Raw genomic sequence first — 26,560 nt, forward strand, 5'->3', positions numbered from 1 at the left:
CCTCTGCCCCGCAACAAGAGGGAGCCTCGGTTTGGACCTGGCAGCCTCAGTAGACTGTACCGTAATAGACTGCAAGCCACACTGTATCCAAACGGGGGTCAAATGGCCTGTTACAGCAGGCAGACAACCAGTGGGAGCTTTATTGATTGGACGCTCGTCTGCCAGCATATTGGGACTTACTATTGTTGTTGGACTAATCGATGCCAATTATACAGGTGAAATACAAACAATGGCGCCAAAGCTATTCCCGCCATTGTTCATTCCGGCCAGATTGCGAATTGCTCAATTGTTCCCCTTGCGTCAATTAACCAGAAAAACTTTACCACTTGGCGAGCAGCGACGTGGTGAAGGTAGTTTTGGTTCCACAGGAACAATGGCATTGTTAACAGTGGACTTAAAGCATCGTCCTAAAAAACATATTGACGTCCAGTATCAGGATCAAACCATCACCCTGATTGCACTCTTAGATACCGGCGCAGACGTCAGCATCATAGGGACGCAGAAATGGCCACCCCAGTGGCCCACCCACGAAGCAAACTCTACATTCACAGGAGTAGGAGGACTCATGCTTGCATGGAAATCCCCTCTGCTGAAAATTATTATGGAGGGAAAGACTGTCACCTGTACAGTTTCTGTAATACTGCTCCCTGAGGGTGTCCATGCCTTGCTGAGCCGCGATGTGTTGGCACAGTTGGGAATGGTCCTTACCACAGATCTCCCTTTACAGGGATGGCCATTGCAAGGACTTTCCCGATCCCACTCTGATGGAAAACAGAGGAGCCGGTGTGGGTTGAGCAATGGCCTTTAAAAGGAGAAAGTCTCATTCAGGCACACAAGCTGGTACAGGAACAGTTTGAACAAGGACATCTCCGGCTATCTGTTAGTCCTTGGAATACTCCTATTTTTGTCATCAAAAAGAAATCTGGCAAATATTGGCTCCGGCATGATCTACGTGACGTCAATGATCAGATGCATAGTATGGGAGCCCTGAAGCCCGGACTGCCTAAACCTGCAATGCTGCCTGAAGGATGATATCTGTTGCATTTAATCAAACATTGCCTGTGAAAAAAGCAAACAGGGGAATTGTGAAGGAATGGCTGCGTGACAAAGGCCACGTAGACATGCTTTGGATAGCTGACCAAGAATTGGGAAAGTACCGGACCCAGCTAATCTGAGTCCCTGAGGGCTGCAAGGACACTGTGTCCTTGAGCATAGCTGTGGTGCGATAACAAGGTGCTGTAGTTGAGAGAGAGACATGAGAAAAAGAAGATGTAAATCGTAAGGAGTGAGGAAGTAAGAGAGGAGCTGATATCTATAGTATAAGCAATAGAATACTTGGCTAACAGAATATGTATGAGCTTATTATTTATTGTGCATAAATACCTGATGCTCTCATCAATAAATGAAGCTTGCTGATCATTCATATTGAGCATCTGAGTTCTCCCTCACCACGACACTTGAACTGTTCCTTCTCTCTCACCAACAGGAAGCGCAGGGGTGAAAAAGAGGATGGAAAAACTCATGTTTCAAGATAATGGCAGGGAGATCACTCACCAGTTACTGTCAGGGACACAGTGCATTTGACATCAGGAAAATGAATTTCATTCATTTAAATATGGAAAATATAGCAGGATAAGGAGGAAGAAATGGAAAACTTTATTGCACTCCCTCCACACCCCTTTCATCTGAGGCTCATTCCTTCCTTCATCCCCAGCACCTCCCTAAAAGCAGCACAGGGGCAAGTAGAATAGTGGCTGCAGTCAGCTCTTAACAAGTTGTCTCCTCCACTCCTGACTCCTCAAGCTGTTTCCTGGACTGAGAGCAAAGCCTGTTGTCTGGGTGTTTCACTGAGCCAGAGTGCATGGGAAAAGCCAAGCTCATCTCCAGGTCAGCCAGGCCAGGAGAGCAGTCCCACAGAGCAGGCAATCCTGTCCTTGCAGGCAGTGGGGCACAGAGGACACGCAGGGCTGCAGTGGGCAGGGGGCTCTGCAGCCCCTGAGCTCCCCGGGGCCGTTCCTGCCTCGCTCTTTGTGGCTCAGTGACCACCTCTGGGGAGTGACAGGGCTCAGCGTGTTCACACTGAGCTGTCAGCCACTGCCAGACACTCATACAGCCCATAATATGTGCCCCAGCACAGGGCCTCAGCAGAGGGAAACATATACCAAATTTGAGATTAAGCTGTTGTTTTATTCAGTTGGTTCAATCAGTGAAAATCAATATTTTTGTGGTGGGTTTGTAGCATGATTACTGTCCTTTTGCATCCAGTGAATGTACATGGTCTAAATGACTTTGCTACTGATGTTATTCCAAGAGCTGTTTTAATGAAATGCAAATATAAATTCATTTATCTCCTACTCATATTAGTTTAAAGAGTTTGAAATGTATATTTTTAACATAAAAAGTTGTCTCCTTCATTTTTCTCCTGCTCCAGCATGGCTGCCTCCCATGGCTTGCAGGCCTTCAGGTCTTCTCTTTTACCAGAGGAGCCACAATGGTCGCTGATGAGAAGAGCAATGTCCAGTGTTGGGACCATTGGAGTGCCTGGAATTGGCTTTTCCCAGCATGGGACAGCCTTGACCTCCCCTGGTTGAGACCCCACAGGCCCCCAGCTGCAGCTCCTGGCCCGGGCACCCTGTACATCTGCCTGTGGGTTACTGTGAGATGAAGCTGTGGCTTCATTCCATGCTTCACCTTGCACAAAACCCAACATCCTGGGGCTGTAAGTGAGCCAGAGTGCAGTGGGAAAAGCCAAGCTCATCTCCAGGTCAGCCAGGCCAGGAGAGCAGTCCCACAGAGCAGGCAATCCTGTCCTTGCAGGCAGTGGGGCACAGAGGACATGCAGGGCTGCAGTGGGCAGGGGGCTCTGCAGCCCCTGAGCTCCCCGGGGCCGTTCCTGCCTCGCTCTTTGTGGCTCAGTGACCACCTCTGGGGAGTGACAGGGCTCAGCGTGTTCACACTGAGCTGTCAGCCACTGCCAGGCACTCATACAGCCCATAATATGTGCCACAGCACAGGGCCACAGCAGAAGGAAAGGTAAACCAAAATAGAGAGAAACCTCTTCATTACAGCCGTTTCATTTTGTGAATACCAAAACATTTGTGGCTGCTTGGAACGATTGCTATTCCATTTTTTGCATCCAGTTAGTGTTCCAGTCTTGCACATTTTTCTGTTCCATTTAGAGTGTAGAAATTTGAAAGGAAATAAAGCCCTTGCTGGTCTTCAGAGATGAAAAGGCCTCAGATTAATTTCAGATTCTGGGAAATTCAACATGAAAATCTTGTCATGTTCAATAAGAATTTTCAGAGTCACAGAATCACAACTCATGCATTTTATTGTAGAAATACAAATTGGGAATTGCCACTAAGAAATGCACTCATTGGATTAACTCTAAATATATTAAGGAAAAGAGATGGAAATAAGGAAGAGCAAAGGGTAAATTATTAAGCTCAACTTCACCACCATGTAGGCCTATGAACACAATTTCACCAGGGTGCAGTCTGACAGAGTTGGAAGAGAAAATCTTAACCAAGGGGTGTTCCCTGCTTTGGGGAGGAGAGCAAAGCAATCTTGCTGTCCTGTCTGCACAGTGGGGTCATATTCCCATCCTCTGCCAGTCAGGATTTGAAATGCCAAATCGATCCTTTTGGGAGAAATGCAGGTGAGGCTGCAGTCAAAATACCTCCTTGCTGCCATGGTGAATGGGGGTGGGCAGCCAGCTGCTGTGGAGATGAGGGATAGCCAGGGTTGGGATTGCAAAGGCTGTGAGTCTTGGGCAGGGGCTGAACACTCAATTAGCATCACTCCCTCTTCCACTGGGCCCAGGCAGAGGTAAAGGGGCTCTGCCTGATGATCCATCACCCCACCAGCAGACTCTCATGCCCACATTAATCCCTTCACCCCACAGGGGCTTAGTAATCGTTCCTACCATCAGGGCCAAATGAATTTGTTAATAACAAAATATATCTTAAAGATTTAAGGAAATATAAATACAATAATATTATATGTAGCTCAAAATAATAAAGGTCAAATGATACAAATGAAGTTTTCTCTAGCTTGGATATTGAGGAGTGAACATCAGTATCATCTACACTGCCTGGAGACCTGCATCAGAAATTAAATTACTCGTTTTCTACGGTTTTTAAGATTTTGCATGCACTCCAGCTGTTATCACAGCTCCTACTTCATGACAAACTCACACTTCACACAGGAGAGCATCTTCAGCAGTGCATTTTCCAGCTTGGGATTGCTGAAAATCAGAATAAGTGAATGAACACCTGGAAAAGCACAAAGGTACATGTATAAAAGGAGTTTCATGATATTTGCTTTCTTCGTGGCATAAATTATTGTCAAAAGCAAACATACAAAGTTGATGCTGTACATCACTAAGAAGGAGAGGACAGATTTCATGGCTCTGATGTGGGCGTCCATGCTGAGGTCCTTCATGGAGTTGGTCTGCATCGTGCGCTTGTGTCTCCAGAGAGAAAAGAGAAGGAAAACAGCAGAAAAGATGACCACCAGGAATGAGGCAGCAAAAACAAAACCAGACAGTAAAAAAACAGAGAAAAGATGTTTATCCTTTCTGATAGTTATTTCCCAAAAATTTCCTTGACTGGTGGAAGTGATGTTGTTCCTCTGGAGAGTTTCAGAGAGGTCAGAGATAAAGATGCTGATAGCCAAGGCTACAATCTCTGACCCCAACAAGAGCCAGGGCACCATCCTGTCAACTTTTACTTTCAGGTAGATGAAGAAGCTGTTCCTGAAATTGGCAATTTTTATGCAGTAGAAACCACAAAGACAGGCTGAGACCCACAAGTTGGAATAATTAAAAAGGGTTGCCAAAGATCTAATTAGTTGACGTATGGTTTGAACTTGAAGGATATGGGGATAAATCATTGAAAGGAAGCGATATATCCATGTGAGGCACAAATACCAAATCCTGGAGCATCCCAGCAGCAGCAAGATCTTCTCATTAGAGTTCAGGGTTTTCTTTTTGACCCAGGCAATGCAAAGCACACAGACAAGGAAGGCATTGATCCACATGCCCACAAACACCTCCAGGGTGATGATGGCCACAGTTGTGGCCCTGTATGCAGTGACATTGGATTGCTGTGGAAAGAGAGAGTCTTCCATGGTGCAAGCTGGTGATCAGAGCTGTGCTGGCCAAGGGGGCTGTGGCAGCAGAGCCTGAGGCAGGTCAGTGGCTGCTCTTGGTGGAGTGTCAGGGATGGCAAGAGGAGCTTTATAGAGCTGCTGCTGCTGCTGCTGCTGCTGGGGGGGATTTTGGTGCCGCTGCTGTGGGCGCAGGGCAGGTGCAGGGATGTAAATATGCTGGGTATCCCCTTACCCGGGGCCGCTCTTGACTATTTGAATGTTGGTTTGGGGGGGCTATGCTGGGTGTCTCAAAGAGCAGAGTTGTTTTTCTGTGGTGGAGAGTGTTTTGATTTTGATACTGATCCCTGTTTGATCAGTGTCAGGCTTCAGGATCTGGGTTTTTCTGTAGCTCCTTTGCCTATGGTGATCATGCAGAACCCTGACTGTGCTCACAAGTCAGGGCACTCAATGTCCTTTTCAGTCTGAGAGTCTGGATGCTGCTACACTGAGTCTAGATGCTGGAGAAGTGGAGTTCATTTTGATGCTTCACAGGCATTGAAATCCATGTTTGGTTTTCCAATGCATTGCCTCAGGGTTATGTGAAGGGGCACAGATTGAGGCAGGTGATGGGAGCCAAGAAAATAATGCTGATACATCTTATAAGTTTAATTTAGAGCATATGATGTAAAAGAGTAATAGCTAGGACAAGTGTCTGTTCCCAGGTTCCAATCACATCTGCTTGGGAAAGTGAAGGCTTCCTAAGATTGCTCCATGCTGACTTTCCCCCACAATGCAGTGCCCTAAAGCTTCCAAATGAATTTAGACCCTGAAAGCTGTGAGGTTTTTCTCAGGCAAGTTGTGTTAAGCTCTGTGGGGCATGGACTGCCCGTGCCCTTTGGTGGAGTACAGTACCTGTCCCATTTGGCCATCTACATCAGGACCACAGCAACCAAGGAGATCTCATCTGATGCTGTGGTGGAAGCAGGAGAAATGAAAGCCCAAGCAAGAGCTCTATGGCTACAGGAAATGAACCCCCAGCATTTTCTCTCTTCCAAATGATGATAGCCATGTTTTCTGTGGGATAGAACAGCCAGCAGGATGTTACATGAATATTCATATCACATGCTCCTACTTGCATTGATTGGCCACCATAAAGACTTGGAATGTGACCCAGAGCAGTTTTCCATATTAAGCCAGCACTGGGCTTCCATTCCCATTGAGCTCTCACACCTGTCATGTGTCAGCTTCTCCAGGCTGGGCACATCCTGCATCTGTGCCCATGGGCTGTGCAGGGTGGCTGTGCTGATGGACACCCTGTCCCCTGCAGTGCCAGCTGAGTGGGGCTGGTGCACAGGAGTGGGATTCTGTGCTGGCTGTCACATTCTCAGGGGTTCCATAGGGATGGAAGAATGGATCTGCAGTGTTGTTTTCTGGGACTTTGTGTGGTGTTTTGTGTGGTAACATGTGCAAGGCGCTGGATTTTGCCTGCTGAGTCTTGTGGCATGTGAGGTTGGAAGGGATGCACTGTATATAGGGAATTAGATGGATCTTCCAGGACTATTTTTGTGTAATCAACTGTGGCTTTCAGGTTAAAGCGTGAATGCATGAGCAGCAGCAGTGAAAAAGGGGATGTGTGGCCATTTCTGTCCATTCAAGGCCTTTGGCAGGCCTGATGTGTCCAGCACACCTGCTTACCATCTGCCTTTGGACATGAGCTGCTGGTGACAGAAATGATCAGTTCACAGTGGTTTTTCTGTGTTCTTGCAGGAGGTATTTCATGTTTCACCTGCTGTAAAGGGTTGCTTTCAGGGAGAAGCCAGAACTCCACTGAGCTCTTCCTACTCTCTCACCCACAGGAAGGGCAGGGGTCAAAACCAGGGTGGGAATACAAGGGTTCGAAATAATGACAGGGAGATCTCTCACCAGTTACTGTCAGGGAAACAATGCATTTGACACCAGGAAAAAGAACTTAATTTCGTTTAGAAATGAAAATAGAGCAGAATAATAAGGAAGAAATTGAAAACTTGATCTCACTTTCCCCACACCCCTTTCATCTGAGGTTCAACTTCCCTCCTTCATCCCCAGCTCCTCCCTAACAGCAGCACAGGGGAAAGTCGAATAGTGGCTGCAGTCAGCTCTTAACAAGTTGTCTCCAACACTCCTGACTCCTCAAGCTCTTTCCCTGACTGAGAGCAAAGCCTGTTGTCTGGGTGTTTCACTGAGCCAGAGTGCAGTGGGAAAAGCCAAGCTCATCTCCAGGTCAGCCAGGCCAGGAGAGCAGTGCCACAGAGCAGGCAATCCTGTCCTTGCAGGCAGTGGGGCACAGAGGACACGCAGGGCTGCAGTGGGCAGGGGGCTCTGCAGCCCCTGAGCTCACCGGGTCCGTTCCTGCCTCGCTCTTTGTGGCTCAGTGACCACCTCTGGGGAGTGACAGGGCTCAGCGTGTTCACACTGAGCTGTCAGCCACTGCCAGGCACTCATACAGCCCATAATATGTGCCACAGCACAGGGCCACAGCAGAAGGAAAGGTAAACCAAAATAGAGAGAAACCTCTTCATTACAGCCGTTTCATTTTGTGAATACCAAAACATTTGTGGCTGCTTGGAACGATTTCTATTCCATTTTTTGCATCCAGTTAGTGTTCCAGTCTTGCACATTTTACTGTTCCATTTAGAGTGTAGAAATTTGAAAGGAAATAAAGCCCTTGCTGGTCCTCAGAGATGAAAGGGCCTCAGTTTAATTTCAGATTCTGGGAAATTCAACATGTAAGTCTTGTCATGTTCAATAAGAAATTTCAGAGTCACAGAATCAGAAGACATGCATTTTATTGTTGAAATACAAATTGGGAATTGCCACTAATAAATACACTCACTGGACTAGCTCTAAATATATTTAGGAAAAAAGAAGCAAATAAGGAAGAGCAATGGGTAATTCATTAAGCTCAACTTCACCACCATGTAGGCCCATTAACAGAATTTCACCAGGGTGCAATCTGACAAAATCAAAAGAGCAAATCTTAACCAAGAGGTGTTCCCTGCTTTGGGGAGGAGAGCAAAGCAATCCTGCTGTCCTGTCTGCACAGTGGGGTCATATTCCCATCCTCTGCCAGGCAGGATTTGAAATGCCAAATCGATCCTTTTGGGAGAAATGCAGGTGAGGCTGCAGTCAAAATACCTCCTTGCTGCCATGGTGAATGGGGGTGGGCAGCCAGCTGCTGTGGAGATGAGGGATAGCCAGGGTTGGGATTGCAAAGGCTGTGAGTCTTGGGCAGGGGCTGAACACTCAATTAGCATCACTCCCTCTTCCACTGGGCCCAGGCAGAGGTAAAGGGGCTCTGCCCAATGATCCATCACCCCACCAGCAGACTCTCATGCCCACATTAATCCCTTCACCCCACAGGGGCTTAGGAATCATTCATACCATCAGGGCCAAATGAGTTTGTTAATAACACAAATATATTTTAAAGATTTAAGGAAATATAAATACAATAATATTATATGTAGCTCAAAATAATAAAGGTCAAAAGATACAAATGAAGTTTTCTCTAGCTTGGATATTGAGGAGTGAACATCAGTATCATCTTCACTGCCTGGAGAGTTGCATCAGAAATTCAATTACTTGTTTTCTACAGTTTTCAAGATTTTGCATGTACTCCATCTGTTATCACAATTCCTACTTGATGAAAACGTCACACTTCACACAGGAGAGAATTTGCAGCAGTGTTTTTTCCAGCTTGGGATTGCTGAAAATCAGAATAAGAGAATGAATACCTGGAAAAGCGCACAGATATATGTATAAAAGGAGTGTCATTATATTTTCTTTCTTTGTGCCATAAATTTTTGTCAAGACTAAACATACAAAATTGATGCTGTACATCACTAAGAAGGAGAGGACAGATTTCATGGCTCTGATGTGGGCATCCATGCTGAGGTCCTTCATGGAGTTGGTCTGCATGGTGCGCTTGTGTCTCCAGAGGGAGAAGAGAAGGAAAACAGCAGAAAACATGACTGCCAGGAATGAAGTTGCATATACAAAACCAGAGAGTAAAAAGGAAGAGAAAAGTTGTTTATCCTTTCTGATAGTTACTTCCCAAAAATTTCCTTGACTGGTGGAAGTGATGTTGTTCCTCTGGAGAGTTCCAGGGAAGTCAGAAAGAATGATGCTGATAGCCAAGGCTAAAATCTCTGACCCCAACAAGAGCCAGGGCACCATCCTGTCAATTTTTACTTTCAGGTAGATGAAGAAGCTGTTCCTGAAATTAGCAATTTTTATGCAGTAGAAACCACAAAGACAGGCTGAGACCCACAAGTTGGAATAATTAAAAAGGGTTGCCAAAGATCTAATTAGTTGACGTATGGTTTGAACTTGAAGGATATGGGGATAAATCATTGAAAGGAAGCGATATATCCATGTGAGGCACAAATACCAAATCCTGGAGCATCCCAGCAGCAGCAAGATCTTCTCATTAGAGTTCAGGGTTTTCTTTTTGACCCAGGCAATGCAAAGCACACAAACGATGAAAGCATTGATCCACATGCCCACAAACACCTCCAGGGTGATTATGGCCAAATCTATGGCCCTGTATGCAGTGACATTGGATTGCTGTGGAAAGAGAGACTCTTCCATGGTGCGAGCTGGTGATCAGAGCTGTGCTGGCCAAGGGGGCTGTGGCAGCAGAGCCTGAGGCAGGTCAGTGGCTGCTCTTGGTGGAGTGTCAGGGATGGCAACAGGAGCTTTATAGAGCTGCTGCTGCTGGGGGGGATTTTGGTGCCGCCGCTGTGGGCGCAGGGCAAATGCAGGGATGTAAATGTGCTGGGTATCCCCTTACCCGAGGCCACTCTTGACTATTTGAATGTTGGCTTGGGAGGGCTGTGTTGGGTGTCACAAAGAGCGGAGATGATTTTCTGTGGTGGAGAGTGTAGTCTCATATTGAGACTAATCCCTGTTTGATCAGTGTCAGGCTTCAGGATCTGGGTTCTTCTGGGTCCCTTTTTTGCCTATGATGATCATGCAGAGCCCTGGCTGTGCTCAGCAGGTCAGGGGACTTGTTGTCTTTTCAGTCTGAGAGTGTGGATGCTGCAACATTGAGTCCACATGCTGGAGAAGTGGAGTTCATTTTGATGCTTCACAGGCATTGAAATCCATGTTGGTTTTTCCAATGTCATTTCCTTAAGCTTAAGTGAAGAGCTCCATAGGGCAGGTGATGGGAGACACAGAAAGTAAAGATGGATTTTTTCGCATGTTTAATTTGGGCAACATGGTAGGAAAGAGAAAAAATCAGACAAGTCCCTGTGCCAGGATTCCCATCGCATCTGCTTGGGAAAGTGAAGGCTTTGAAATATGGCACCATGCTGACTTTCCCCCACACTGCAGTGCCCTAAAGCTTCCAAATGAATTTAGACCCTGAAAGCTGTGAGGTTTTTCCCAGGCAAGTTTTGATAAGCTCTGTGGAGCATGGACTGCCTGTGCCCTTTGGGGTAGTACAGGACCTGTCCGATTTGGCCTTGCACATCAGGACCACAGCAACCAAAGGGGATCTGATCTGATGCTGTGGTGGAGGCAGGAGAAATGAAACCCCAAGCAAGAGCTCTATGTCTATAAGAAATGAACCCCCAGCATTTTCTCTCTTCCAAATGATGATAGCCATGTTTTCTGTGGGATAGAACAGCCAGCAGGATGTTACATGAATATTCATATCACATGCTCCTACTTGCATTGATTGGCTACCATAAAGACTTGGAATGTGACCCAGAGCAGATTTTCCATACTGCGCCAGCACTGGGCTGCCATTCCCATTGAGTTCTGGCACCTGTCATGTGTCAGCTTCTCCAGGCTGGGCACATCCTGCATCTGTGCCCATGGGCTGTGCAGGGTGGCTGTGCTGATGGACACCCTGTCCCCTGCAGTGCCAGCTGAGTGGGGCTGGTGCACAGGAGCAGGATTCTGTGCTGGCTGTCACATTCTCAGACTTTTCATGGGGAAATGGAGGAACGGAAGCCAGCATGGTTCACTGGGACTGTGGTGTTTTGTGTGGTAAGAGGTGCAAGGTGCTGGGTTTTGCCTGCTGAGTCTTGTGGCATGTGGGGTTGCACTGGATGTAGGGAATGAGATGGATCTTCCAGGGCTTTTTTTGTATAATCAACTGTGGCTTTCAGGTTAAAGCAGGAAGTGCATGAGCAGCAGCAGTGAAAAAGGGGATGTGTGGCTGTTTCTGTTTTTTCAAGGCCTTTCACAGGGGAGATGTGTGCAGCACAGCTGCTTTTAGTCTACCTTTGGACCTGAGCTGCTGGTGACAGAAATGATCAGTTCACAGTGGTTTTTCTGTGTTCTTACTGGAGATAGTTCATGTTTCACCTGCTGTGATGGGTGGACCTTGTGCAGCTGTCACATTCCCACCCAGCTGCTCCTACACTCTCACCTACAGTTGGGGCCAGTGTGGAAAATAAGATGGAAAACCTCATGGATTGAGATAAGGACAGAGAGGTCAATCACCAGGGAATGTCATCAACAGAAGAGTCTTGAGGAGAACAAAATCATATTATTTATTGACTATTGGAAATATTGTAGGCTGATAAGAAACAAAGATAAAATTTGAACCTGCTACCTTCCACCCTCCCCTTCTTCCTCAGATCAGTTTGATGCCTCTTTCCCAAGTTCTCTACATCTTTCCCCTACATCAGGGATGGGGAATTGGGGTTGCAGTCATCTCATACCAAGTTGTCCTCTCCACTCTGTCCTTGCACTCTTTCCCTGCTCTAGCAATGATCCCTCCATTGGGCTGCAGTCCTTCAGCATGAGCTGATTCCAGCGTGGCCTCTGCAGGGGCTGCCATCCCTCAGGACACACCCAGCCCACCGATTGTGCTGTGGGGTTCTCCTGGGGCTGCAGGTGCCTCTCCTTTCCCCCACAGACCTCCATGGGCTGCAGGGCACGCTTGCCGCACCATGGTGCTTTTCACAGGCTGCAGGGGAATTCTTTCTCCAGCACATGGAGCAACCCATCCCCTCCCTTCTTTGGCCCTGGTCTTCAGCAATGTTTCTCACAATATTCCTCAGTCCTCCCTGCTGGGATATGGTTCCATCCATAACTGGACTTCAATGAGCAGAAGGTCCCAGTCCTTTCAGGATGGCAATCCTGGAAAAAAAATGCAATCTCCTCAGGGCAGGTGTCATGAACTTGTTATGGAAATATAAATTCAAATCCAAAAGCCTCCTAGCCGCAGAAGGCGGATTGGCATGTAGTGAAGTGTCTTTAATTATTTGTTTGCTTGTTTCTGGGCAGTTGCTGTTTAAGGAGAGTTGGGTAGTTTGGTGAGGCAGCCTGCTAGTATGTATGGTCTTTGGAAAAAGTCATACTGAAGTGCTTGAGAGGTCGCTCAGGCCTAAATGTTGGAATCTCTCAGTTCAGAAGCAGGGAGGAAGCTTTTTGCAGGGGAGATGAGAAATGCACACCTGGCACTGGGTGTCAGGTAAAACGACCCTCTGAGTGTGAGCTGGTAAAATAAATGACCAGTTCAGGTTCTGCTCTGTTCATGCTGGTGTGAAGGGAACTTTCCTGTCTCACCAGCCAGGAGGCCTCTGACAGTCACGCCCCAGCACCAGAGACTGTCACTGCAGGCACCAAAGCCCCTTCACCGTGGGCAGCTGCCCCACTCCACTCCCTGCACACACCACACTCACAGCCAGACCAGGTATCCTCTCCAGCTTGGCACTGGCTTTCCTATAGTGGAGTCTCAGGCCTCTGCATCTTTCAAGCACTTTAATCATGGCACAGTAGCACAGAGGCAGCTCAAGCTGGGTGCCTCTGAGGAGGTGAGCCAAACTATTGGATCCCTGGGATTTTGTGTCCTTCCTGTCTGTGCACATGATGACTGGGGTGTCCTGAGTGTCCAGTCAGCTGGCTGGTGCCACAGGTCCCTGTGCCCTTTGCTGTGCAAGGCCTGGCACCATGCTTGGGACTCCCAGCACTTCCCCACAGCCTGCAGCTCCCTCCCATTGCAGCTGCTCCCTGAGCTGTCTGCACTGAATGTGTTCCTCCCCACTGGAACTATTTCACATTTCACTCTCATGGGGAGTTGTCCTCGGGCAGCTCTCAGAGCCCCACTCAGTCACTCCTTGACTCTCACTCTGGAATAGGACAGGGCTGGCAAATAAGGTGGAACTGCTCATGAGTCAAGACAAAGACAGGGGAATCACTCCGCAATTATTCTCACAGACAAAACAGACTTGAGACAGGGAAAATCAGTTTAATTTATTGCCTGTTGAAAACACAGTAGGATGATGTAGAACATGCAAACAACTAGAGTATGTGATCTTCATCCCCCAATAATCTCAGGCCTAATTTAAGTCATTCAGAGATCCTCTAGAACCTCCTCTCCTCAGGAGCACAGGAGGACAGGGAATGTTGTTGGCAGTTCATGAAACGTTGTCTCCGTCATTTTCTCCTGCTCCAGCATGGCTGCCTCCCATGGCCTGCAGTCCTTCAGGACTTGTCTTTTCCCACAGGAGCCACAATGTTCGCTGATGAGATGAGCAGTGTCCAATGCTGGGACCATTGGAGTGCCTGGAATTGGCTTTTCCCAGCATGGGACAGCCTTGACCTCAACTGGTTGAGACCCCACAGGCCCCCAGCTGCAGCTCCTGGCCCGGGCACCCCGTACATCTGCCTGTGGGTCACTGTGAGATGAAGCTGTGGCTTCCTTCCACGCTTCACCTTGCACAAAACCCAACATGCTGGGGCTGTAAGTGAGCCAGAGTGCAGTGGGAAAAGCCAAGCTCATCTCCAGGTCAGCCAGGCCAGGAGAGCAGTCCCACAGAGCAGGCAATCCTGTCCTTGCAGGCAGTGGGGCACAGAGGACACGCAGGGCTGCAGTGGGCAGGGGGCTCTGCAGCCCCTGAGCTCCCTGGGGCCGTTCCTGCCTCGCTCTTTGTGGCTCAGTGACCACCTCTGGGGAGTGACAGGGCTCAGCGTGTTCACACTGAGGATCAGCTACTGCCAGGCACTCATACAGCCCATTATATGTGCCACAGCACAGGGCCTCAGCAGAAGGAAAGGTAAACCAAAATAGAGAGAAACCTCTTCATTACAGCCATTTCATTTTGTGAATACCAAAACATTTGTGGCAGGTTTGCAGTATTATTATTCCATTTCTACATCCAGTTTTCGTTCCAGTCTTGCACGTTTTTCTGTTCCATTTAGAGTGTAGAAATTTTGCAGAAAATAAAGCCCTTGCTGGTCCTCAGAGAACAAAGGGCCTGGGCGCTGCTCAGTTTCATTTCTGATTCTGCCAAATTCAACATGTAAGTCTTGTCATGTTCAATAAGAACTTTCAGAGTCACAGAATCACAACTCATGCATTTTATTGTAGAAATACAAATTGGAAATTGCCACTAATAAATACACTCACTGGACTAGCTGTAAATATATTTATGAAAAGAGAAGCAAAGAAGGAAGAGCAATGGGTAATTCATTATGCTCAACTTCACCACCAGGTAGGCCTATGAACAGAATTTCACCTGGGTACAATCTGACAGAGTCAAAAGAGAAAATCTTAACCAAGAGGTGTTCCCTGCTTTGGGGAGGAGAGCAAAGCAATCTTGCTGTCCTGTTTGCACAGTGGGGTCATATTCCCATCCTCTGCCAGGCAGGATTTGGGATTGGCAAATTATTCCTTTTGGGAGAAATGCAGGTGAGGCTGCAGTCAAAATACCTCCTTGCTGCCATGGTGAATGGGGGAGGGCAGCCAGCTGCTGTGGAGATGAGGGATAGCCAGGGTTGGGATTGCAAAGGCTGTGAGTCTTGGGCAGGGGCTGAACACTCAATTAGCATCACTCCCTCTTCCACTGGGCCCAGGCAGAGGTGAAGGGGCTCTGCCTGATGATCCATCACCCCACCAGCAGACTCTCATGCCAACATTAATCTCTTCACCACACAGGGGCTTAGGCATCGTTCCTACCATCAGGGCTAAATTACTTTGTTAATAAAAAAATATGTCTCAAAGTTTACCTAAATCTAAGTATGATAATAATGCAATATCATAATAATGTATTCAGCAGCAAATAATTACGCTCAAAAGATACAAATGAAGTTTTCCTATTTTGGGAGTTGAAAAGTGAACATCAGTATCATCTACACTGCCTGGAGAGTTGCATCAGAAATTCAATTACTTATTTTCTACAGTAAAAGATCAACATTTTGCACGGGCTCCAGCTTCTATCACAGTTCCTACTTCATGAAAAACTCACACTTCACACAGGAGAGAATCTTTAACAATGCCTTTTCCAGCTTGGGATTGCTGAAAATCAGAATAAGAGAATGAACACCTGGAAAAGCACAAAGATATATGGATATAAGAAGTGTAATGATATTTTCTTTCTTTGTGGCATAAATTATTTTCCAAAGCAAACATGCAAAGTTGATGCTGTACATCACTAAAAAGGAGAGGACAGATTTCATGGCTCTGATGTGGGCATCCATGCTGAGGTCCTTCATGGAGCTTGTCTGCATGGTGCGCTTGTGTCTCCAGAGAGAAAAGAGAAGGAAAACAGCAGCAAAGAAGAACGCCATGAATGAGGCAGCATATCCAAAGCCAGTGAGAAAAAAAGATGAGAAAACATGTTTATCCATTGTGATTCCTTCTTCCCAAAAATTTTCTTGGCTGTTGGAAGTGAGGTTGCTACTCTGCACAGTTTCCATGAGGTCATAGAAAACGATGCCCATAGCCAAGGCTAAAATCTCTGACCCCAACAAGAGCCAGGGCACCATCCTGTCAACTTTTCCTTTCAGGTAGATGAAGAAGCTGTTCCTGAAATTGGCAATTTTTATGCAGTAGAAACCACAAAGACAGGCTGAGACCCACAAGTTGGAATAATTAGAAAAGTTTGTAAAAGATGCAAGGAGCTTAAGTGTGGAGTAAATACAAATGTATTTGGGATAAATTATGGAAATGAACAGGTAACCCCATGCAAAGCATAGAAGGCAAATCCTGGAGCATCCCAGCAGTAGCAAGATCTTCTCATTAGAGTTCAGGGTTTTCTTCTTGACCCAGGCAATGCAAAGCACACAAACGATGAAAGCATTGATCCACATGCCAGCAAATGCCTCCAGGGTGATGATGGCCACAGCCATGGCCCCGTATGCAGTGACATTGGATTGCTGTGGAGGGTGACAAGCTTCCATGGTGTGAGCTGGTGATCAGAGCTGTGCTGGCCAAGGGGGCTGTGGCAGCAGAGCCTGAGGCAGGTCAGTGGCTGCTCTTGGTGGAGTGTCAGGGATGGCAAGAGGAGCTTTATAGAGCTGCTGCTGCTGCTGTTGCTGCTGGGGGGAATTTGGTGCTGCTGCTGTGGGCACAGGGCAGGTGCAGGGATGTAAATGTGCTGGGTATCCCCTTACCCGGGGCCACTCTTGACTATTTGAATGTTGGCTTGGGGGGGCTGTGCTGGGTGTCACAAAGAGCGGAGATGTTTTTCTGTGGTGGAGAGTATTTTGATTTTGAAATTGATCCCTGTTTGATCAGTGTCAGGCTTCAGGATCTGGGTTCTTATGTCCCTATTTTGCCTATGATCATCACGCAGAGCCCTCAGCAGGTCAGGGGACTCGTTGTCTTTTCAGTCTGAGAGTCTGGGTGCTGCTACACTGAGTCCAGATGCTGGAGAAGTGGAGTTCATTTTGATGCTTCACAGGCATTGAAATACATGTTTGGTTTTCCAATGCATTGCCTCAGGGTTATGTGAAGGGGCACATATTGAGGCAGGTGATGGGAGCCAAGAAAATAAAGCTGGTACTTCTTACAAGTTTAATTTAGAGCAGATGTTGTAAAAGAGTAATAGCTGGGAGAAGTGTCTGTGCCGTGATTCCAATGACATCTGCTTGGGAAAGTGAAGGCTTTCAAAGATGGCACCATGCTGACTTTCCCCCACACTGCAGTGCCCTAAAGCTTCCAAATGAATTTAGACCCTGAAAGCTGTGAGGTTTTTCCCAGGCAAACTGTATTAAGCTGTGTAGGGCATGGACTGCCCGTGCCCTTTGGTGGAGTACAGGACCTCTCCCATTTGGCCTTGCACATCAGGTCCACAGCAAACAACGAGATCTCATCTGATGCTGTGGTGGAGGCCGGAAAAAAGAAAGCCCACGCAAGAGCTCTATGGCTACAGGAAATGAACCCCCAGCATTTTCTCTCTTCCAAATGCTGATAGCCATGTTTTCTGTGGGATAGAACAGCCAGCAGGATGTTACATGAATATTCATATCACATGCTCCTACTTGCATTGATTGGCCGCCATAAAGACTTGGAATGTGACCCAGAGCAGATTTTCCATTCTGTTCCAGCACTGGGCTTCCATTCCCATTGAGCTCTCACACCTGTCATGTGTCAGCTTCTCCAGGCTGGGCACATCCTGCATGGGTCCCCATGGGCTGTGCAGGGTGGCTGTGCTGATGGACACCCTGTCCCCTGCAGTGCCAGCTGAGTGGGGCTGGTGCACAGGACAGACAGAGATTCTGTGCTGGCTGTCACATTCTCAAGGGTTCCATGGGGATGGAATCATGGATCTGCAGTGTTGTTTTCTGGGACTTTGTGTGGCGTTTTTTGTGGTAACATGTGCAAGGTGCTGGATTTTGCCTGCTGAGTCTTGTGGGATGTGTGGTTGGGAGGGATGGATGCTGCACTGGATGTAGGGAATGAGATGGATCTTCCAGGATTTTCCCATGTAACTGGACAGAATTATCAGATAAATGGTTGAAGTGCAAGAGCAGCAGCAGGGGAAGAAGGGATGTGTGGCTGTTTCTGTCCTTTCAAGGCCTTTCCCCAGGGAGATGTGTGCAGCAGAGATGCTTACAATCTGCCTCTGGACCTGAGCTGCTGCTAGAAGTGACCAATTCAAGTACTGTTTTGTATTTGCGGGCACTATTTCATGTTTCACCTGCTGTGATGGGTTGCCCTCAGGGAGCAGCCAGAACTCCACTGAGCTCTTCCTACTCTCTCACCCACAGGAAGGACAGGGGTGAAAAAACCAGTGGAAATACTCAGGGTTCGAAATAATGGCAGGGAGATCACTCACCAGTTACTGTCAGGGACACAAAGAATTCGACACCAGGAAAATGAATTTAATTTATGTAAGTATAGAAAATAGAGCAGGATAATGAGGAAGAAATGGAAAACTTGATGCCACTCCCTCCACACCCCTTTCATCTGAGGCTCAACTTCCCTCCTTCATCCCCAGCTCCTCCCTAACAGCAGCACAGGGGCAAGTCGAATAGTGGCTGCAGTCAGCTCTTAACAAGTTGTCTCCTCGACTCCTGACTCCTCATGCTCTTTCCCCAATTGAGATAAATGTCACAGACATCTTTTCATTAAAATCCTTTGGTTGGGTTTTTTCATGCTGAAGCTGAGAAGTTTCAGCAACAAAGTGTAAACAATGGTTATCTGCTGCTGTGGAATGTAACAGGTGGATCCGTGATTGGTCTCCTGTGGATGTTTGGATTTACTGACCACTCACGGCAGACTTGGGTCCCGTTCTCTGATGAGACACAGACCTTTGTTATTCATTCCTTTTCTATTCTTAGCTTAGCTGGCCTTCTGAAATCTTTCCTTGTATTACGTTTTAGTATAGCAATAATGTAATATATATCATAAAATTATAAATCAAGCCTTCTGAACATGAGGTCAACACACACTCTCGTCGCTCTCTCACCCTGAAGCCCCTTGTGACCACTGTCACAGAGCAAAGCCTGTTGTCTGGGTGTTTCACTGAGCCAGAGTGCAGTGGGAAAAGCCAAGCTCATCTCCAGGTCAGCCAGGCCAGGAGAGCAGTCCCACAGAGCAGGCAATCCTGTCCTTGCAGGCAGTGGGGCACAGAGGACACGCAGGGCTGCAGTGGGCAGGGGGCTCTGCAGCCCCTGAGCTCCCCGGGGCCGTTCCTGCCTCGCTCTTTGTGGCTCAGTGACCACCTCTGGGGAGTGACAGGGCTCAGCGTGTTCACACTGAGCTGTCAGCCACTGCCAGGCACTCATACAGCCCATAATATGTGCCACAGCACAGGGCCTCAGCAGAAGGAAACATATACCAAAATTGAGATTAAGCTGTTTTTTTATTCAGTTGGTTCAATCAGTGAAAATCAATATTTTTGTGGTGGGTTTGTAGCATGATTATTGTCCTTTTGCATCCAGTGAATGTACATGGTCTAAATGACTTTGCTACTGATGTTATTCCAAGAGCTGTTTTAATGAAATGCAAATATAAATTCATTTGTGTCCTACTCATATTAGTTTAAAGAGTTTGAAATGTATATTTTTAACATCTAGGCTGAACTTCTCTACAATCTATTCTGCCTGGAGAGTTGCAATGGATATTAATTGAAATTGTTTTCTCCAAAGATATTTTGCATGAGCTCCAGCATTTGTTACAGTTTCTCCCTCATGCAAAGCTTGCACTTCGCACAAGAGAGAAGCCTAAGCAGTGGCTTTTCCAGCTTGGGATTGCTGAGAATGAGAAAAAGGGAATGAACACCTGGAAAAACATATTGAATTGAATAAGCAAGAAATAGCACATGACTTTGGTATGCCATTGAATGAACTAGAGTCAAGATCACAAACATAAAATTGATGCTGTACATTATGAAGAAGGAGAGAATAGATTTCATGGCTTTGATGTGGGCATCCATGCTGAGGCTGTTCATGGAGTTTGTCTGCATCTTGCACTTGTGTCTCCAGAGAGAAAAGAGAAGGAAAACAGCAGAAATAATGACTACCGTGAAGGAAGTGGTATATAAAAATCCCATGAGAAAATAAAGAGGGAATAAAAGTTCCTCTCTTCCAATAGCTGCTTTCCAAAGTGTTTCTGGGCTGGTGAAATTGAGGTTTTTACAGATAGTTTTATCAATAGTGTTGTAGACAAAAATTCCAGTAATCAGGGAGAACATCACTGACCCCAACAGAAGCCATGGCACCATCCTGTCAATTTTTACTTTCAGGTAGCTGAAGAACCTGTTCCTGAAATTAGCAATTTTTATACAATAGAAACCACAAAGACAGGCAGAAACCCACAAGTTGGAACAATTAAAAAAGCTGTAAGAACCTTGAAGTAGTTGAAATATGGGATGGAGCAGAAGGTAATAGGGAAAAATCTCCAAGACAAAGACATATATCCACGAGAAACACAAATACCAAAACCTGGAGAATCCCAGCAGCAGCAAGATCTTCTCATTAGAGTTCAGGGTTTTCTTCTTGACCCAGGCAATGCAAAGCACACAAACGATGAAAGCATTGATCCACATGCCAGGAAATGCCTCCAGGGTGGTGATTGCCAAAGCCATGGCCCCGTATGCAGTGACATTGGATTGCTGTGGAGAGTGAGAAGCTTCCATGGTGTGAGCTGGGGAGCAGAGCTGTGCTGGCCAAGGGGGCTGTGGCAGCAGAGCCTGAGGCAGGTCAGTGGCTGCCCTTGGTGAAGTGTCAGGGATGGCAACAGGAGCTTTATAGAGCTGCTGCTGCTGTTGCTGCTGCTGCTGGGGGGGATTTTGGTGCCGCTGCTGTGGGCGCAGGGCAGGTGCAGGGATGTAAATGTGCTGGGTATCCCCTTACCCGGGGCCACTCTTGACTATTTGAATGTTGGCTTGGGGGGGCTGTGCTGGGTGTCACAAAGAGCGGAGATCTTTTTCTGCTGTGGAGAGTGTTTTGATTTTGAAACTGATCCCTGTTTGATCAGTGTCAGGCTTCAGGATCTCGCTTCTTCTGTCCCTATTTTGCCTATAAAGATCATGCAGAGCCCTGGCTGTGCTCAACAGGTCAGGGCACTCAGTGTCCTTTTCAGTCTGAGAGTCTGGATGCTGTCATGTTTAGCCCATATGCTGGAGAAGTGGAGTTCATTTTGATGCTTCACAGGCATTGAAATCCATGTTGGTTTTCCGAATGGTATTGCCTTAAGTGTTAGTGATGAGACACATAGTAGAGCAGGTGATGGGAGCCAAGAAAAAAAGCTGCTACATCTTACAAGTTTAATTTGGAAAATATGACGTAAAAGGGTAAAAATCAGACAAGTCCCTGTGCCGTGATTCCAATCACATCTGCTTGGGAAAGTGAAGGCTTTCAAAGATGGCACCATGCTGACTTTCCCCCACACTGCAGTGCCCTAAAACTTCCAAATGAATTTAGACCCTGAAAGCTGTGAGGTTTTTCTCAGGCAAGTTGTGTTAAGCTCTGTGGAGCATGGACTGCCCGTGCCCTTTGGTGGAGTACAGGACCTCTCCCATTTGGCCTTGCACATCAGGTCCACAGCAACCAAGGAGATCTCATCTGATGCTGTGGTGGAGGCAGGAAAAATGAAACCCCAAGCAAGAGCTCTATGGCTACAGGAAATGAACTCCCAGCATTTTCTCTCTTCCAAATGCTGATAGCCATGTTTTCTGTGGGATAGAACAGCCAGCAGGATGTTACATGAATATTCATATCACATGCTCCTACTTGCATTGATTGGCCACCGTAAAGCCTTGGAATGTGACCCAGAGCAGATTTTCCATTCTGTTCCAGCACTGGGCTGCCATTCCCATTGAGTTCTGGCACCTGTCATGTGCCAGCTTCTCCAGGCTGGGCACATCCTGCATCTGTGCCCATGGGCTGTGCAGGGTGGCTGTGCTGATGGACACCCTGTCCCCTGCAGTGCCAGCTGAGTGGGGCTGGTGCACAGGAGTGGGATTCTGTGCTGGCTGTCACATTCTCAGGGGTTTCATGGGGATGGAAGAATGGATCTGCAGTGTTGTTTTCTGGGACTTTGTGTGGTGTTTTGTGTGGTAACATGTGCAACGTTCTGGATTTTGCCTGCTGAGTCTTGTGGGATGTGAGGTTGGGAGGGATGGATGCTGCACTGGATGTAGGGAATGAGATGGATCTTCCAGGGTTTTCCCATGTAACTGGACAGAATTATCAGATAAAAGGTTGAAGTGCAAGAGCAGCAGCAGGGGAAGAAGGGATGTGTGGCTGTTTCTGTCCTTTCAAGGCCTTTCCCTGGTGAGATGTGTCCACCACAGATGCTTACAATCTGCCTCTGGACCTGAGCTGCTGGTAGAAGTGACCAATTCAAGTTCTGTTTTGTATTTGCGGGCACTATTTCATGTTTCACCTGCTGTGATGGGTTGCCCTCAGGGAGCAGCCAGAACTCCACTGAGCTCTTCCTACTCTCTCACCCACAGGAAGGACAGGGGTGAAAAAACCAGTGGAAATACTCAGGGTTCGAAATAATGGCAGGGAGATCACTCACCAGTTACTGTCAGGGACACAAAGAATTCGACACCAGGAAAATAAATTTAATTTATGTAAGTATAGAAAATAGAGCAAGATAATGGGGAAAAAATGGAAAACTTGATCACACTCCCTCCACACCCCTTTCATCTGAGGCTCAACTTCTCTCCTTCATCCCCAGCTCCTCCCTAACAGCAGCACAGGGGCAAGTCAAATAGGGGCTGCAGTCAGCTCCTAACAAGTTGTCTCCTCCTCCACTCCTGACTCTTCAAGGTGTTTCCCCAGTTGAGGGAGTTGAGAGCAAAGCCTGTTGTCTGGGTGTTTCACTGAGTCAGAGTCCACAGGGAAAAGCCAAGCTCATCTCCAGGTCAGCCAGGCCAGGAGAGCAGTCCCACAGAGCAGGCAATCCTGTCCTTGCAGGCAGTGGGGCACAGAGGACACGCAGGGCTGCAGTGGGCAGGGGGCTCTGCAGCCCCTGAGCTCCCTGGGGCCGTTCCTGCCTCGCTCTTTGTGGCTCAGTGACCTCCTCTGGGGAGAGACAGGGCTCAGCGTGTTCACACTGAGCTGTCAGCCACTGCCAGGCACTCATACAGACCATAATATGTGCCACAGCACAGGGCCTCAGCAGAAGGAAAGGAAAACCAAAATAGAGAGAAACCTCTCCATTGCAGCCATTTCATTCTGTGAATACCAAAACATTTGTGGCTGCTTGGAACGACTGTTATTCCATTTTTTGCATCCAGTTTGTGTTCCAGTCTTGCACATTTTTCTGTTCCATTTAGAGTATAGAAATTTTACATAAAATAAAGCCCTTGCTGGTCCTCAGAGATGAAAAGGCCCAGGTGCAGTCCAGTTGAATTTCTGATTCTGGCAAATTCAACATGTAAATCTTGTCATGTTCAATAAGAACTTTCAGAGTCACAGAATCACAACTCATGCATTTTATTGTAGAAATACAAATTGGGAACTGCCACTAATAAATACACGCACTGGACTAGCTGTAAATATATTTATGAAAAGAGAAGCAAATAAGGAAGAGCAATGGGTAATTCATTAAGCTCAACTTCACCACCAGGTAGGCCTATGAACAGAATTTCACCTGGGTACAATCTGACAGAGTCAAAAGAGCAAATCTTAACCAAGGGGTGTTCCCTGCTTTGGGGAGGAGAGCAAAGCAATCCTGCTGTCCTGTCTGCACAGTGGGGTCATTTCCCATCCTCTGCCAGGCAGGATTTGAAATGCCAAATCGATCCTTTTGGGAGAAATGCAGGTGAGGCTGCAGTCAAAATACCTCCTTGCTGCCATGGTGAATGGGGGTGGGCAGCCAGCTGCTGTGGAGATCAGGGATAGCCAGGGTTGGGATTGCAAAGGCTGTGAATCTTGGGCAGGGGCTGAACACTCAATTAGCATCACTCCCTCTTCCACTGGGCCCAGGCAGAGGTGAAGGGGCTCTGCCCAATGATCCATCACCCCACCAGCAGACACTCATGCCCACATTAATCCCTTCACCCCACAGGGGCTGAGGCATCATTCCTACCATCAGGGCTAAATTACTTTTTTAATGACACAAATATGTCTCAAAGTTTACCTAAATCTAAATATGATAATAATGCAACATTATAATGATATATTTAGCTCAAAATAATAATGCTCAAAAGATACAAATGAAGTTTTCTCTAGCTTGGATGTTGAAGAGTGAACATCAGTATCATCTACACTGCCTGGAGACCTGCATCAGAAATTAAATTAGTTATTTACTACAGTAAAAGATCAACATTTTACATGGGCTCTAGCTGTTATCACAGTTCCTATTTCGTGAAAAACTCACACTTCATATAGGAGAGAATCTTTAGCATTGCTTTTTCCAGCTTGGGATTACTGAAAATCAGAATAAGTGAATGAACACCAGGAAAAGCAAACAGATATATGTAAATAAGGAGTGTGATGATATTTTCTTTCTTCATGGCATAAATTATTGTCAAGAGCAAACATACAAAGTTGATGCTGTACATCACTAAGAAGGAGAGGACAGATTTCATGGCTCTGATGTGGGCATCCATGCTGAGGTCCTTCATGGAGCTTGTCTGCATGGTGCACTTGTGTCTCCAGAGGGAAAAGAGAAGGAAAACAGCAGAAAACATGACTGCCAGGAATGGAAGAGCAAACACAAGGCCAGAAAGAAAACAGGAAAACAAAAGATGTATGTCCTTTGTGATAGTTACTTCCCAAAAATTTCCTTGGCAGGTGGCAGTGATGTTGTTCCTCTGCAGAGTTTCATGGAGGTCATAGACAACAACGCCCATAGCCCAGGCTACAATCTCTGACCCCAACAAGAGCCAGGGCACCATCCTGTCAACTTTTCCTTTCAGGTAGATGAAGAAGCTGTTCCTGAAATTGGCAATTTTTATGCAGTAGAAACCACAAAGACAGGCTGAGACCCACAAGTTGGAATAATTAAAAACAGCTGCACAAGATGCAAGTAGTTGAAGTATGGTTTGAACATGAAGGATGTTGGGATAAATTATGGAAATGAACTGGTATACCCATGCGAAGCATACAAAGCGAATCCTGGAGCATCCCAGCAGCAGCAAGATCTTCTCATTAGAATTCCACATTTTCTTTTTGACCCAGGCAATGCAAAGCACACAAACGATGAAAGCATTGATCCACATGCCAGGAAATGCCTCCAGGGTGGTGATGGCCACAGTTGTGGCCCCGTATGCAGTGACATTGGATTGCTGTGGAGGGTGACAAGCTTCCATGGTGTGAGCTGGTGATCAGAGCTGTGCTGGCCAAGGGGGCTGTGGCAGCCCCAGCTGTGGCTGCTCTTGGTGGAGTGTCAGGGATGGCAACAGGAGCTTTAAAGAGCTGCTGCTGCTGCTGCTGCTGGGGGGGTTTTGGTGTCACTGCTGTGGGCACAGGGCAGGTGCAGGGATGTAAATGTGCTGGGTATCCCCTTACCCGGGGCCACTCTTGACTATTTGAATGTTGGTTTGGGGAGGCTGTGCTGGGTGTCACAAACAGCGGAGATGTTTTTCTGCGGTGGTGAGTGTTTTGATTTTGATACTGATCCCTGTTTGATCAGTGTCAGGCTTCAGGATCTGGGTTCTTGTGTCCCTTTTTTGCCTATAATGATCATGCAAAGCCCTGGCTGATATAGGGAATGATCTTCCAGGTCTATTTTTGTGTGATCAACTGCGGCTTTCAGGTTAAAGCAGGAAGTGCATGAGCAGCCGCAGTGAAAAAGGGGGTGTGTGGCTGTTTCTGTCCTTTCAAGGCCTTTGACAGGGGAGATGGGTCCAGCACAGCTGCTTTTAGTCTACCTTTGGACCTGAGCTGCTTGTGACAGAAATGATCAGTTCACAGTGGTTTTGCTGTGTTCTTACTGGAGATATTTTACGTTTCACCTGCTGTGATGGGTGGACCTTGTGCAGCTGTCACATTCCCACCCAGCTGCTCCTACACTCTCACCTACAGTTGGGGCCGGTGTGGAAAATAAGATGGAAAACCTCATGGATTGAGATAAGGACAGGAAGGTCAATCACCAGGGAATATCATCAACAGAAGAGTCTTGAGGAGAACAAAATCATATTATTTATTGACTATTGGAAATATTGTAGGCTGATAAGAAACAAAGAGAAAATTTGAACCTGCTGCCTCCACCGTCCCCTTCTTCCTCAGATCAGTTTGATGCCTCTTTCCCAGGTTCTCTACATCTTTCCCCTACATCAGGGATGGGGAATTGGGGTTGCAGTCAGCTCATACCAAGTTGTCCTCTCCACTCTGTCCTTGCACTCTTCCCCTGCTCTAGCAATGATCCCTGCATTGCGCTGCAGTCCTTCAGCATGAGCTGATTCCAGCGTGGCCTCTGCAGGGGCTGCCATCCCTCAGGACACACCCAGCCCACCGATTGTGCTGTGGGGTTCTCCTGGGGCTGCAGGTGCCTCTCCTTTCCCCCACAGACCTCCATGGGCTGCAGGGCACGCTTGCCGCACCATGGTGCTTTTCACAGGCTGCAGGGGAATTCTTTCTCCAGCACATGGAGCAACCCATCCCCTCCCTTCTTTGGTCCTGTCCTTCAGCAACGTTTCCCACAACATTCCTCGGTCCTCACTGCTGGGATATGTTCCATCCATAACTGGACTTCAATGAGCAGAACGTCCCAAAATGAAATCTCCTCAGGGCGTGTGTCATGAACTTGTTATGGAAATATAAATTCAAATCCTAATCATTCTTA

General features: G+C 47.1%; 5 protein-coding genes across 5 annotated transcripts; all 5 read right to left on the reverse strand.

Annotated features, from left to right (window-relative positions):
- Window positions 1–4,176: 4,176 nt before the first annotated feature.
- On the reverse strand, window positions 4,177–5,130 carry LOC131081703 (taste receptor type 2 member 9-like). The gene has a single exon (XM_058020969.1). It carries the CDS (start codon window positions 5,128–5,130, stop codon window positions 4,177–4,179), a length of 954 nt encoding a protein of 317 aa, XP_057876952.1.
- A 3,633-nt stretch (window positions 5,131–8,763) lies between these two features.
- Window positions 8,764–9,717, reverse strand: LOC131081688 (taste receptor type 2 member 9-like). Its single transcript, XM_058020946.1, has one exon. The coding sequence runs from the start codon at window positions 9,715–9,717 to the stop codon at window positions 8,764–8,766; it is 954 nt and encodes a 317-aa protein (XP_057876929.1).
- Window positions 9,718–15,315: 5,598 nt separating this feature from the next.
- LOC131081697 (taste receptor type 2 member 9-like) lies at window positions 15,316–16,269 on the reverse strand. The gene has a single exon (XM_058020959.1). The coding sequence runs from the start codon at window positions 16,267–16,269 to the stop codon at window positions 15,316–15,318; it is 954 nt and encodes a 317-aa protein (XP_057876942.1).
- Window positions 16,270–19,490: 3,221 nt separating this feature from the next.
- LOC131082151 (taste receptor type 2 member 9-like) lies at window positions 19,491–20,453 on the reverse strand. The gene has a single exon (XM_058021839.1). It carries the CDS (start codon window positions 20,451–20,453, stop codon window positions 19,491–19,493), a length of 963 nt encoding a protein of 320 aa, XP_057877822.1.
- A 3,678-nt stretch (window positions 20,454–24,131) lies between these two features.
- LOC131081705 (taste receptor type 2 member 7-like) lies at window positions 24,132–25,085 on the reverse strand. Its single transcript, XM_058020971.1, has one exon. The coding sequence runs from the start codon at window positions 25,083–25,085 to the stop codon at window positions 24,132–24,134; it is 954 nt and encodes a 317-aa protein (XP_057876954.1).
- Window positions 25,086–26,560: the final 1,475 nt, after the last annotated feature.

The sequence above is a fragment of the Melospiza georgiana genome, chromosome 3, assembly GCF_028018845.1.
Source record: "Melospiza georgiana isolate bMelGeo1 chromosome 3, bMelGeo1.pri, whole genome shotgun sequence".
Lineage (NCBI taxonomy): Eukaryota > Metazoa > Chordata > Aves > Passeriformes > Passerellidae > Melospiza > Melospiza georgiana.